This window comes from Lithobates pipiens, unplaced genomic scaffold (genome assembly GCF_037356315.1).
Source record: "Lithobates pipiens isolate NorthernLeopardFrog02 unplaced genomic scaffold, aLitPip1_a1.2 Scaffold_8, whole genome shotgun sequence".
Lineage (NCBI taxonomy): Eukaryota > Metazoa > Chordata > Amphibia > Anura > Ranidae > Lithobates > Lithobates pipiens.
In genome coordinates this window covers 278,080,160-278,093,960 of record NW_027507903.1, presented here as the reverse complement: position 1 = coordinate 278,093,960, position 13,801 = coordinate 278,080,160, and the positions used below count along the sequence as shown (strand labels likewise).

The 13,801-nt window shown below is 41.5% G+C and overlaps 1 protein-coding gene across 2 annotated transcripts in view; it reads left to right on the top strand.

The window, feature by feature from the left end:
• CFAP54 (cilia and flagella associated protein 54) overlaps positions 1 to 13,801 on the top strand; it is a 538,848-nt gene that overhangs the window by 176,151 nt on the left and 348,896 nt on the right. For both annotated transcript variants that reach the window (XM_077472059.1, XM_077472058.1), the window contains exons 18-22: positions 5,235 to 5,388; positions 7,095 to 7,169; positions 7,264 to 7,379; positions 11,050 to 11,226; positions 11,328 to 11,420. In XM_077472059.1, coding sequence (XP_077328185.1) covers positions 5,235 to 5,388; positions 7,095 to 7,169; positions 7,264 to 7,379; positions 11,050 to 11,226; positions 11,328 to 11,420 — 615 coding nt within the window. The remainder of the gene's footprint in view (positions 1 to 5,234; positions 5,389 to 7,094; positions 7,170 to 7,263; positions 7,380 to 11,049; positions 11,227 to 11,327; positions 11,421 to 13,801) is intronic.

The window sequence follows — 13,801 nt, the reverse complement described above, 5'->3', positions numbered from 1 at the left end:
CATGGCTTGCCTTACAGATAATTTAGAAATAAGATAAAGGATAAGTCAGAGGTGTGTGTGCAAGTGAAATTAATATCTTGCAGGCCGGGTAATAAGACAACTAAACCATAAAATACAGGGACAGGCATACTGAAACTGTAAATTTAGTTTACACTTCAGTACATGTTTTTGGTAAATTTGAACAAGTTTTGTGCATACCAGTTAATATAATAATAATAATTGGGTTTAACTTGCCAATAATAGTAACACCATGGGGGCAAAAACTGAAAATACACTTTTCTATTCATACAGGACTCCAGCATTTTTAATCAGTATGGTTAAATTATATGCAGCCACATTCAAGTGATTGGACACTGACAAAAAAGCTTCTGGCAGGGACATTCCCTACATAACCTCTCCCACTCTAGCTAGCCCTAGTTGTTTTCTAGTGATTTAAATTTGGATTAATTTCTGTGGGGCACCTTTGCATCTGCACACATCTCCTATGTGGCACCTAGTGCACCTATGACTGTGTGCCCAGTGTCTTGGGTCCCCCTCTGTACTGCAGCATATAAGCAGCTAGTATTACAATTACTCGGTTTAAGAGGCCTACAGGTGTTTAAAACAAAGTCATTCACTCTCCCTCCTTACCGCTGTGCATATTGTGAGTACCCCTCTGGGGTAATTTTCACAAACATAGTGGATCATAAGTGCAGAATAAAGGTTCAGAAGGACTTGCTAGCACAGACTTAGCTATTAGGCCCATTGTGGGTGGTAGTTTCTCCATATAGGGCACTAGTACCTTTTCCTATTACTCCCGGCCTTCCCCTGGCCTTTTGAATGGCTCTCCTGCTCTTTTCAATCTAGAGAAGAATTTTCTGCCACAGTGTCAGATTCATAGGTGGAATTTTCAGTATGTTCTTGCTTAGCATTGGAGCATCCTCAGATTGTACTAGGGCATCCAATATAGAATTCCTTAAATTCTTAAAGACTTTCCCAGTCCATGTGCTGGTACAGCCAGTCCTGCATGGATATTCACCCATTGAAGATTTGTTCTGACAGAATGTATCGTGTTTGAGAACAGTTTTAATTGTAAATGGGTACTTCCTGTGACAGATCCTGCTTTCTCTTGCCGTAGCAAGACCCTCATGGTCTCCGTGGACAATATGCCTATCTTCAAAGGTCCCAGTTGATAAGAGGTTAGAGGCTCTGTTAAAGTTCTTGCCCCGTAATGTGAACCGTGGTTGCACCTATGGCAATTTGTCAGACCACTGCTGCCTAAACTAAGCTTATGGGCTGCAGTCCTAGATTGATTGATCGTACAACCAGCACACCAGGTTTTACCTGCAAATAAGGCTAACAACTTCTATAGCCGCTAACAATAATCACTGTCTTTTCCTGGTGGGGACAACTTCCCCCGCTCCTCTGCCAGGAGAAGTCAATGGCCCGGCAGGAGGAATTCCTGCATCAACACTGTCTGTGTTGATTGACGAATCAAGTGAATTTCTTTCCTGCAACCCATGGTTGCAGAAAAGAAATTTGCTTTCAGAATGGCTGGCCTAAGGCCTTCCTTCCTAGGGTGGTCTCTACCTTCCACTGAAATCAGGACATTGTCTTTCCATCTTACATCCTGCTCTGAATTATCCTAACAAAATTTCCCTGCACTGTCTGAATGTAGTGCACACTGTGAGAGTCTACCTCTCAGCTACTGTTTCCTTTAGGATTCCCTCTTGTGTTACCTGATGGTTCCAGTATGGGTCTTCTTGTGTCTTGTTTTATTTTTGCTAGGTAGATCAGACAAGTTATTATTAGAGCCTGCAGTCTGAAGGATAGAGTTCTGTCCTTCCCTCTACTAGATCTGTTAGTGCTTCATTGGCCTTCCAACATCAGGCATTTGTTTTTCAGATCAGAAAGCTGCCTCTTAGATTTCTGTTCTCACATTTGTTAAGTTCTGCCAGGTGAATATTTAAGCCTATTCTGATGCCAGTTTCGGGCATAAGGTGCTACAAGCTGCTCTCCGACGCTATCAGTCCTTCTTGACCCATCTAGTAATGTGGGCCTCTTGGCATATATTCTCTGTGCTGCCCACTGATTGAACTTCTTTTGGATGTTCCACTCATAATGATTTAAGAAGCCTGTCCTGTAATGTACGACCGGCAAAATATGATTTTTAACTTATCATTAAAATCAATATACAGTAGTACAGTATGAGACATGGGTCCCTCCCCTCGGTCTTTGTGATCTCCCTATTGCTTGCCACAAAATTGATGCTAGCAGGGAGTGGGAAGGGATTTATAATGGGGATTTCCAAGCAGCTTCCAATTATTTCTAATATACAGCACCCAATTATGCACTTGCATGCTGGTTGTCCAATGCGTTTAAATAAACACCAAGCGATATATTTATAAAGTAATGATTCTGCCAGTCACCAAACATTCACATTAATGTGTTTTTTAAATTACAGTGATTGATTTAGCGCGAGTGAATGTTTGCTGAAAGTCACATCCACTGCCTCTTAATGTGGAAAAAAGTTGCTGATTTCTGATCTAAACCCTAATTGAATGACATCTAGTTTGCTAAACCACTAAATATCATAAACAATTACAAGGTTTTGTGTTTTTTAATTAAATACCTTTTTTATATTGGTTCATTTATTTTCTTGCATCTCAGCATTGCTAATCTCCTTTAGCCTCCAACACCTTTTTTCCATGCACTTGCTCTGGTGTCTACAGCATATCATTGCTGTGGATCAGCTTCCTGATAGTAACAATTGTGGACTGTGAATTGTGTCAGCATCGCAACTTGTAGTCTCCATCACTGAGCATGAGACAGGGTGATAAGGCAGGAGCACTATTAGGAGACAGTTGTCACTCGATAACTGAAAGTAAACAACTTAGATTTGCAATAACACCTTAAAGCGTATATGCGATTTTTATAGACTGGGTTTTAATCTACTTAAAACACAGCTGACATCCTCCTTAGTGGACCCATTAAAAGACACTGCAGGCATTCTCAGATAACTGGCATTAAAGAGAATTTGTCGCTGAAAACAAAAAAAGGTGCAGGTATAAAGCACCACAAATACTCTGTAGGAAACCCTTATATGTATATACTGTATATATATGCTTTGGCCAAATCCTAGACCATTCTGACAGACAAAGGTTTTATGACACCTTTAATAATGCATTGTAGGTGCTTCGTAGGATCGGGCCTTTTGATTGTACACACTGCAATATTAATAAATGACCCTCTGTATCTTGTCAATTTGCAGCCTACTACTACTTATTATATGAAATTCCGATTCACATACCATGACTTAAAAAAATGCTGTTTACGTTTTTAACCACTTCAGCTTCTGAAGGCTTTACCCACATCCTGACCAGGCCATTTTTTGCGATATGGCACTGCGTCGCTTTAACTGACAATTTGTGCAATGCTGTACCCAAATAAAATTGACGTCCTTTTTTTTCCCACAAATAGAGCTTTCTTTTAGTGGTATTTGATTGCCTCTGCGCTTTAAATTTTTTGCACTATAAAAAAAGAAAACTGAAATTTAGAAAAAAAAAATATATTTTTTACTTTCTGCTATAATACATATCCCCAAAAAATGTAAAAAATAAAAAAATGTCTTTATCAATTTAGGCCAATATGTCTTTTTCTACATATTTTTGTCCCAATAAGTGTATATTGATTGGTTTGTACAAAAGTTATAGCGTCTACAAACTGCGGATAGATTGAGGGAGTTATATATATATATATATTTTATTTTACTGGTAGTGGCAGAATGACAGAGATCTATGATTTTTAGTGGGACTGCGACATTGCTTCGGAGAAATCTGACACTGAGTTTCACTTTTTGGGGACCAGTGACATCAATACAGTGATCAGTGCTATAAAAATGCACTGATTACTGGATAAATGACACTGGCAGGAAAGGGGAAAGGGGTTAACACCAGGGGTGATCAAGGGTTTAAATGTTCCCTAGGGAGGTGCTTACTAACTGTGTGGAGCAGTGTCACACTGAAGGAAAAGAGAGATCCGTGATTCAGCTTAGCTAAATGACAAGATCACTCTTTCTCTTCCTGACAGATCCACCGTTTGCCTTGTTTACACAGGCAGACGGCTGATCTGTCTCTCCTGCGAATAGGGTTGCCACGTCATCCCTTTAATCCAGGACACATTAATTACACAGGTTCTGTGGCTGATTAAGGGGGTAATTAAACTCACTTGGTGCCTTATCTGCATTAAATCAGCATCAGAACCTGTGTAATTCATGCGTCTTGGATTAAAGGGATGATGTGGAAACCCTACCTGTGAATGATCAGAAAGTCGCGGAGGCCATCGCGGCTGCCGTACCAGCTGACTGGCTCCTGCTGTGTCCGCACATGCCCTCTAAACCACGTGCACAAAATCACATACAGGTATGGGATTTTGCACAGCTGGGCCTCCATGCCACAGTAAATGTACGTAGGGCAGTCCAGAAGTGGTTAAATGATCTTTCCTGAAAACTCCAGGATTAAAAAATCCTAGCTGGCTCCCCATATGCAATGCTTATGAAGGGGCTAGGTAACTGTTTGTGCCTTAATTAACCATGTCTGTACTGTGCTGGCAGATTTCGTTGTCAATTGTTAACTCGATGTGCACACTGTCTGTCCTAACAAAGGATTAAAGACCTCAAGTCATTGTATGTTAATGCACTGTCCTGAGTATTGTCCCCCAGCTATCCCCTATCTCCACATTGCTCCACATCTTTGTGGAGATTGAATGCAATAGAAGCTGTCTGTAGAGTCCTATGTATAATTTTACTCCAAATAAACAGCTAGAAAGGTAAGATTTGTTTTAAAATATTTTTAGGTGTGCTGTGCGAATGGAGGTTTTCGACTACAAAGGTAGAAATACACTTTAAAGCCAAAGTCTTCACTGGTAACACAGTGCATCACTATTTTTAATAAATGGTGGCACGTAAATTTGTCGTAAAGGTATTTAATGTCATACTACCAGCTTAAATCTGGGGTTCACTGGACATCTGGATAAATAATCCTGTCCCAAGATGTAGTTCTCTCTCATGTTTACTTCTTCTTATTCAGCTGAATGTATGAAAAAGGCATGTATTATGGAGATTTCTTGATTACTGAATATTTAATGATTTGTAAATTCTTAGTTGTCTTTGAAGTAATGTTTGTTAGGATTATAAACTAATTAAAAAACAACAACACAAATGCATACTAATCCTTTCTCTCTGTGTTTTCCGTCAGCTGGGTGTAAAGAGACAGCATGAAAATAACACAGCTGAAGTGCAGAGAAGCTCCTCCAAGTCACTCACACATAACGTGACGATGATGGATTTACAGCTTGAGCTAATTGTGGCCCAGCACTGCGTGTCAGTCAAAATCCTCAATTGTCTACAAGGTAAGCGATGACCCTGACGTAATATACCTGCTCAAAGTCATGACTGTTATGACAGTGCCCATCAACACTTTACACAGCGAAGCTAATTAACATGCTAATGCAGCTGAGTTGATAGATTTATGTGGGTTTATTCATATTTTCAATCTATCGGTCTGTAGACAACATACTCTGCAACATCCAGAAATATTTTTTTTTTTTTTTCACAAAAATGTCTAGATTTGCTACATTTTAAAGGTTTTCACTAAAGACTGTGCATACGATGTTCCACCTGACTAGAAAAATTCAAACATTAAAAAATAGCAAACTTGTAGGTTGATATCAAGTGCTAAAAAAAGTTTTGGCTGGTGTTCCACTTTAACCACGACAAAGAATTCCCAGAGCCCTATCGATTAGGTAAAAGGACAGGACAGCAGACAGGGGCAGGCAGGAGCTGCTCTTATTATTATTATTTTTTTTTTTACAGAACTATGGGGTCAGTTCACTAACGTTTACCGTTTTCACACAAGAAAAAACAAAATGATTATGCGGTATTCCCTGAAAAATTAAAAATGTGCCTGTATTTATCGCCAAAATACCAAGCTCTTAAGTCCAATTCACAAATGGAACAGAGAGTAAAAAACATGCAATATTTATCAGCAGGGTTTTACTGGCAGTATAGCCTGCGGTATTTGTCAGAAACAGTGTGAGGGTTCCCCCCAATAGCTGGTTGCTAAGGAGCTAAGGTTCCCTCTAAAATCCATACTAGACCCGAAGGGCATGTTATGTATTGGGGGGGGGGGGCACTCTGTTTTTTTCCATAATTTTTTAATTGCCGTCATATTTAAGTAGTTATAGTTAAAGACGCGGCGGCCGGCTTCCCGTTCCGCTCTATAGCAACCAGCTCAATGCGATGAATTAGCGCATGAAAATTAGCGGTAATTACTGCATTATTGAAAGTTTGCCACAGTAGTTATTTACTGCACAATTCTTAGTAAATTGCACTTTCAAAACTGATTTAATGCAAGAGCTATTCTACCGCATTTTATTTTTCATTATTTAACTCTTAGTGAATTGAGCCCTATGTATCAAACTTCTCCATTCCCATATGCAGTATTAACTTAGTTTTAAACAAATAAAAATTTAAAAATGCTACGCAAGGCATTTGTTATTACTTATTAAAGGTTATCACCTCTACTTGGCTATTGTGAGTGCTAGTGCTCCACTAATAGATAATACATTTCATTTGTATTTTACATTTATTTTACCTAATAGTGAAAAATGTGCACTGTCAGAACTTACATGGCAGAGTAAAAAAATAAATGTATGTAGTACATCTCTGCAATACATGCACACTGCCCTGTGTTTTAGACCCTGACCTGTTGTTCTGCCAGAAATGCACAATGTGACCTCAATGGTGTCAGCCCTGCCTCATTGTCTTTTGCTAAACTGCCTAAACCCTACCACTCTCTTCTCTATCTGTACAGCATATACAGTAATTATATGTAGTTCAAGATAAGAATCACCAACATACAACCATAAAAGAAATGGTTGGTATTGAGTCACTTATTAGTAATTCAAGTTTCTTTTAGACTGTCATTCACAGGTAACAAATGATCGATTTGTTAGTACAACGGTATAGTGCATTCTTCACAGTCATGTGTACAAACAGTTTTTATCTTGGGTGTGTTGGAATAACCGTAATATGTACCCATGTCTTTTGGTTTTAGTGGACGGTGAACAGATGAGATTGTCTAAAAACTGCAACCAGAACAAAAACAGTGAGCCTATAAGTTTCTACACAGGTAAAATAATGCAGTGATTACTTGACAGATACGTATACCTATAGGATATAAACATGTGAATTTTATTATATATTGTATTTCTTTTGGATTGCAGAATCGGAGATAATTGACAATATCAACAAGAACAACCTGTCCAAAGCCATATTTTTAATGCAAAAGGCAGTACTGTTTACTAAGAGACTGGACAGTTCTCCTAATAAGCTTCTGGAGGTAAATGTATTCGCATTTTATGATAATCATACTTTATGCATATTGGTGAGACTGCAGAAATGTATTGCAATCCAGCTGACCAACTGAAAACAATCCGTTGTGTGGTTTGCTAATCTCAGCAATGCTGTTAAAAAGCATGGTGATAGCTACCTCTAGTGCCTTCTTTACAAATCTATATATTTAAAGTTAAATGCTAGGTGATACTTTTTTTTGCATAATTACATTGATCCAGCTCGGACCTATGTAAGTATGCATATCTCATACCTAAATAATTGCTAAGGAAGCTGTAAATCATTGTAGTAGTCACCACTACTACAGTGATCAGTGGCGGCCTGTCCATAGGGGCCGCCCCCCCCCCAGCAGTAATTTTTTTTTCATTTAAACATGTCCCTTTAAGAAAAAATAAAATAAAAAAAAAGTCCTTATGTGCACTGTGTCCTGGCGCCGGGCGCAGTGCAATATGGGAAGGGCCACGTCTATGCAATCACGATATTGCAGACGAGGCGCTTCATTTGCTGCAAAAAACTTGCTCTGTGGCGCAGTCGATCGCGCCACAGCTTCTGGCGCGATGGACTGGCCGCGCAGGTTTCACTTTCACCTGGGACATGGGCGGGCAATCAGTGATTGCCACTATCTTCTGGGTCCTGTGCCATACAGTTGCCCTCCTAGTAACCATGGTGGAGATTGTAATGTCCCCATCCCACTTCTCCACCTTGTGCAATCAGGGAATGCCTTGTATTCTTTAAAAATTGCTGTGGTAACAAATAAGCACCCCCCTGTTCTTACTTTGTGGAATGGCACAGGACCTTGAAAAAAGTAGTAATCACTGTAGTAGCAAGGACTACTACAGTGATTTGCAGCTTCCCCAGGGATTGCTTGAAGCGCTGTTTTCTTCCGCCTGAAGCTTTGGCCTGTAAGCAGCTTCTCAGCTTCATTATGTGCAGTGCAGGGCTATAAACCATGCATTTTATGTGAGACAAGCATGTGATCTGGGCCCACACTGGCGGCGGCACTGTACTGGTTGCACAGCTGAAGGAACCCTGCTGCAGCAAGGAATAAAATATGAACTCTTATTCATGCAACCCCAGAGTAAATGAGCATTCTGAGGGTAGTTTGTTTAATTCCTTGAGCCAAAAATGTTTTATTGGATTTTGATAGGAAATGTTTAAAATCCTTGTCAGATTATCCTTCACCTCCTGTATTGGACACACAACAGGAAGTGAGAGAAAATCTCGACACCAAATTAAATCCCCTGTTAAGCCTCATACACACGATAGGACTTTGTACAAACTTTCCCTTGGATTTTTGTACAAAGGGCGTCGGCCCTGAACTTGTATTGCATACACACAGCAGGACTTTTTCAGCCAACTTTCACCAAATCATGTGGTTTTTCTGCTCTTTACTGCCACCTTTGGTCAACTTCTGTATTGTTGTCTGATCTTTTGCATTGGTTCTGAGCATGCCTGTTTGCACTTTGTACAAAAGTCCTATGGTTTTCTCTACACATGATCAGACTTTGCTCCATCGGACTTTTGTTGCCAGAAAGTTTGTCCGTTCGCACAGCCAACAAAAGTCAGATGAAAACCAAAAAAGTTTGTCCGATGGAGCGTACACACGGTCGGATGTTGCTCCAAAACAGCTAATTTGCATGTTTGTTGTCAAAAAGTCTGATCGTGTGTATGGGCCTTAAGACAGAGAAACTTTGAACCCTTAGCGTTCCATTAATTGTATAGCTCAACCAAGTAAATCCAATGCAAACTGACTGCATCCTATTTCACCCAAAGCTTTGTCCTGACATATTGGAGCAGTGGTATGCAGACACAAGCACTGATGAATAAGCTTTCTGGTGAACTTTGCTATAACTGGATACTATTGTCATGGCTCCAAGGAGAGAAATGTGCCCAAACCATGGCTTGCTGTAGATTGAATAGAAAGGGTAATTTTAGTACATTAAAAATAGGCTTTGTGGAAATATGGAGTTTTAATTTTAAAGAGGTTTAAAGGTAAGAACTTTAAAGCCCGACTCTGGGAATTTTTAATTGTCCCTCAGCAGGGTTTAATATTTATATTTATCTATTCTCTGGCATTGTCTTTCTCAGTAAATCCATTCAGTTACAAAACCTCAGTCTTTCTTGTTGCATGACGCTGTATGTCATTCAACCCAGAAGGCTGAAGAAATACTATGGGTGCATGGTGCAATGGACCCGTTCTTGAGTGGGTGTAACATTGACACATTGCACTAATAATCTAATGATGCAAAGAGCAGCACTGAGCTCACTGAGGTCTGTCCGCCACTGTGAGAAGATCTGAGGACAAAGAGGACCCTGGGAGTCATGTTACCATCCTAAAAACATGTACAGTGGTGTCTCCAGCTTTCATATTTAGGGGGGCACATGGGGGGACAGGGACAAAAGTAGGGGGGCAACTATAAAACGCAAATATATATATATATGTATCAGTGCCCATCAATACAGCCTGGTCAGTGCCCATCAATACAGCCTGGTCAGTGCCCATCAAATGCAGCCTGATCAGTGCCCATCAAATGCAGCCTGATCAGTGCCCATCAATGCAGTCTGATCAGTGCCCGTCAAATGCAGCCTTACCATTGCTCATCAATGCAGCCTTACCATTGCTCGTCAATGCAGCCTGATCAGTGTCTATCAAATGCAGCCTGATCAGTGCCCATCAATGCAGCCCTACCAGTGCCTATCAAATGCAGCCTGATCAGTGCTCATCAATGCAGCCTTACCAGTGCCCATCAAATGCAGCCTGATCAGTGCCCATCAAATGCAGCCTGATCGGTGCCCATCAAATGCAGCCTGATCAGGGCCCATCAAATGCAGCCTGATCAGTGCCCATGAAATGCAGCCTTATCAGTGCCCATAAAATGTAGCCTACCAGTACCCAGTACCCAGATCTCCCATGGAGCTTGGATTTGAATATCCCGGCAGCCGCTGTAACAAAGTTCCCCCCTCCTAGACCGGCTCCTATGATACACATCACACTGGTCCAGTTTCCTGGCATTGAATCAGTGTTCCATCTATCACCGGACACGAGCCAGTCTAGGAGACGGGACTTTGTTACAGCTTCCGCTGGAGGAGGAAGGAGGGGAGGACGGGTGCGCTGGGATGACACTCCTACCTGACACCTCCCCCCAATGTGTGGCACCTGGGGTGAACCACTCTCCCCGTTGGCACGGATGCTCTCCCTTGTGATTCCTCTGCTCCTCCTTCCTCCCTCACACTTACCGGATCTCCATCCTTCCCCCTCTACAGGTCCCACACACACACAGCATGGCCAATCCTGGGCCCTGCTATATGTGGCAGTGTGTGCCATAGAAACTAAAATTGTTGCGGCGTCAGGCCCAGAGAAGTAGCGAGTGGGCAGTGCCACTTGAGCTGCATCGCCCCCCTCTGTCTCAGCTCACTGTGCCTGGGCGCGGTGCACCCTGTGCACTGTGCCCAGGACCGGCCCTGTTGGGGGGGTACATGGGGGCCCCCCTCTGTCCCAATGATGCTGCTGGACATGTAAAGGTAAGTATAAATAAAAAAATACGGGGGGGGGGTATTGGGGCTTTAGGTGGGCTGGAGGGGTCCAGAGTTGGTTTATAACAGTAGATGGCTTAGATCAACCACATTGCTGATTTGTTCTTGTGTTGTTTTATATGCAGGATTCAGAGAAATTGATTCAACAGGCTGACGCTGAAGAGAATGCAGTCTTTTTATCTTGCGTTAAACAACCAGAATCTAAAAATGGGAAATTGATTATTCCTCCTCCACCCATTTTAATTAGCAGAACAGAAAATTCAATGGTGTTTAAGCCAGCTCCATTCGCAGCAGGCATTAAGGTGATCATGATCATAGACTACGTGGCCATATACAACATGGGCAGCAATCATTGAATCAGGTTTAATATACTATTTCTGGTGCTTTTCTGTATTTTACACAGGTGGCTTGGTACTGCCTATTTGGACGCTGTGTTACAGGACCCAGTTTAAAAGTAAGGCTAAATGATCACCATCTTCCTGGGACAGGAGAAGAGGTAATCTGCTTTTGACTTTGCTGTGATGTATTTCCCATTATACTTTTAACTTACGGTAGGTAAAAGTTTAAAGCTCCGCACAAAGCTAAGGAGGAATCTTTTCCTTGGATCCGCAAAGAAAGGGGTGCAGGCGTATCGTTATACTTATGCAGAAAGTAACATGCACATAAATATAAGGAACTCTGCTTTTTTGACCAGCCCGTGTAACCAGCAGTGTCAGCCTACACGCCTCAATCAAACCACACTCTTCGCCTTTCGCCCTGCTCACTGGGGCTTAGTCATAGGGGTCTAAGACTTTGAATTTGCTGCTTTTTTAAAAGTAGAAATCCAGGGGAAATTTTTTTCTGTAATGCCGCGTACACACGATCGAATTGTATGGCGGACTTAGTCCGTCATACAATCCGGCGGACAATCCGGCGGACTTTCTACCGAACGGACATGGCCACACACGGATACACAAAAAGTCAGACGAAAGCTTGCACGATGACGTACAGCACGTACGACGGGACTAGAAATAGGAAGTCCAAGACACAGCAAAGCACCCTTTGGGCTCCTTCTGCTGACTTTGCGTTAGTGGAAGTTTGGTTAGAGACGATTCGCGCTTTTCAGACTTCAGCTTAATTCGTCCGTTATTTTATTTTTTTATTTATTCTCGAATTGGAATATTAATCATAAGATGAGGATGAATAAAGACATTTGTGATAACTGTGTGTGAATATAAGCAGCAAAGCAACTTCACTTTTCTCGCATTATGAAGAAGAAAAGAATGGGCTATATTAAAAGATCACAAAATTAGCAGCATGACGAATATGCTAGCTTCAATATGAACACTAGTTTTACAAGACAGAGCGCTTCCGCCCTGTAAATCCTTTCTGGGCATGCGCCATTCTTAGTCCGTCGGACTAGCATACTGACGAACGTATTGTCCGCTGAAACCAAAGTACGACGGGAAGATTGGTGCAAACCGGCCTTCTTAGTACTCCGGACTACACGCTGAAAAAGTCCGCTGAAGCCCACACACGATCGGATTGTCCGTTGAAATGCGTTTCAACGGACTAAGTACGTCATACAATTCGATCGTGTGTACGCGGCATTACATGCACAAGTGAAATAATCTACCTCTAATGCTGATTATCCTATTGTCGACTATCTGCTAGTTACTACAAATCTTTTTCATCTTGGGTACTACACACAGCACTCCTCCAGGGATGCAACTAACAATTCATACAGTAGAAGATCATGATGTTTTCTTTCTCTCATCCTCATCACAAAAAGCCGTGCATTCTTTTTACATAATACAATAAAACCTTGGTTTGAGAGTAACTTGTTTTGAGAGCGTTTTGCAAGACAAGCAACATTTTTATTTTTTTTATAAATTTTGACTTGATATACAATATCTCACAAAAGTGAGTACACCCCTCACATTTTTGTAAATATTTTATTCTATCTTTTCATGTGACAACACTGAAGAAATTACACTTTGCTACTATGTAAAGTAGTGAGTGTACAGCTTGTATAACTGTAAATTTGCTGCCCCCTCAAAATAACTCAACACACAGCCATTAATGTCTAAACCGCTGGCAACAAAAGTTAGTACACCCCTAAGAGAAAATGTCCAAATTGGGGCCAATTAGCCATTTTCCCTCCACGGTGTCATGTGACTCGTTGGTGTTACAAGGTCTCAAGTGTGAATGGTGAGCAGGTGTGTTAAATTTGGTGTTATCGCTCTCACTCTCTCATACTGGTCACTGGAAGTTCAACATGGCACCTCATGGCAAAGACCTCTCTGAGGATCTGAAAAAAGAATTGTTGCACTACATAAAGATGGCCTAGACTATAGGAAGATTGCCAAGACCCTAAAACTGAGCTTCAGCACAGTGGCCAAGACCATACAGTGGTTTAACAGCACAGGTTCCACTCATAACAGACCTCGCCATGGTTGACCAAAGGAGTTGTGTGCACGTACTCAGCGTCATAGCCAGAGGTTGTCTTTGGGAAATAGATGTATGAGTGCTGCCAGCATTTCTGCAGAGGTTGAAGGGGTGGGGGTCAGCCTTTAAGTGCTCAGACCATACGCTGCACACTGCATCAAATTGGTCAGCGTGGCTGTCATCCCAGAAGGAAGCCTCTTCTAAAGATGATGTACAAGAAAGCCTGCAAACAGTTTGCTGAAGACAAGCAGACTAAGGACATTGATTACTGGAACAATTTCCTGTGGTCTGATGAGACCAAGATAAACCTATTTGGTTCAGATGGTGTCAAGCATGTGTGGCGTCAACCAGGTGAATAGTTCAAAGACAAGTGTGTCTTGCCTACAGTCAAGCATGGTGGTAGGAGTGTCATGGTTTGGAGCAGCATGAGTGCTGACATACTGAAGCAGA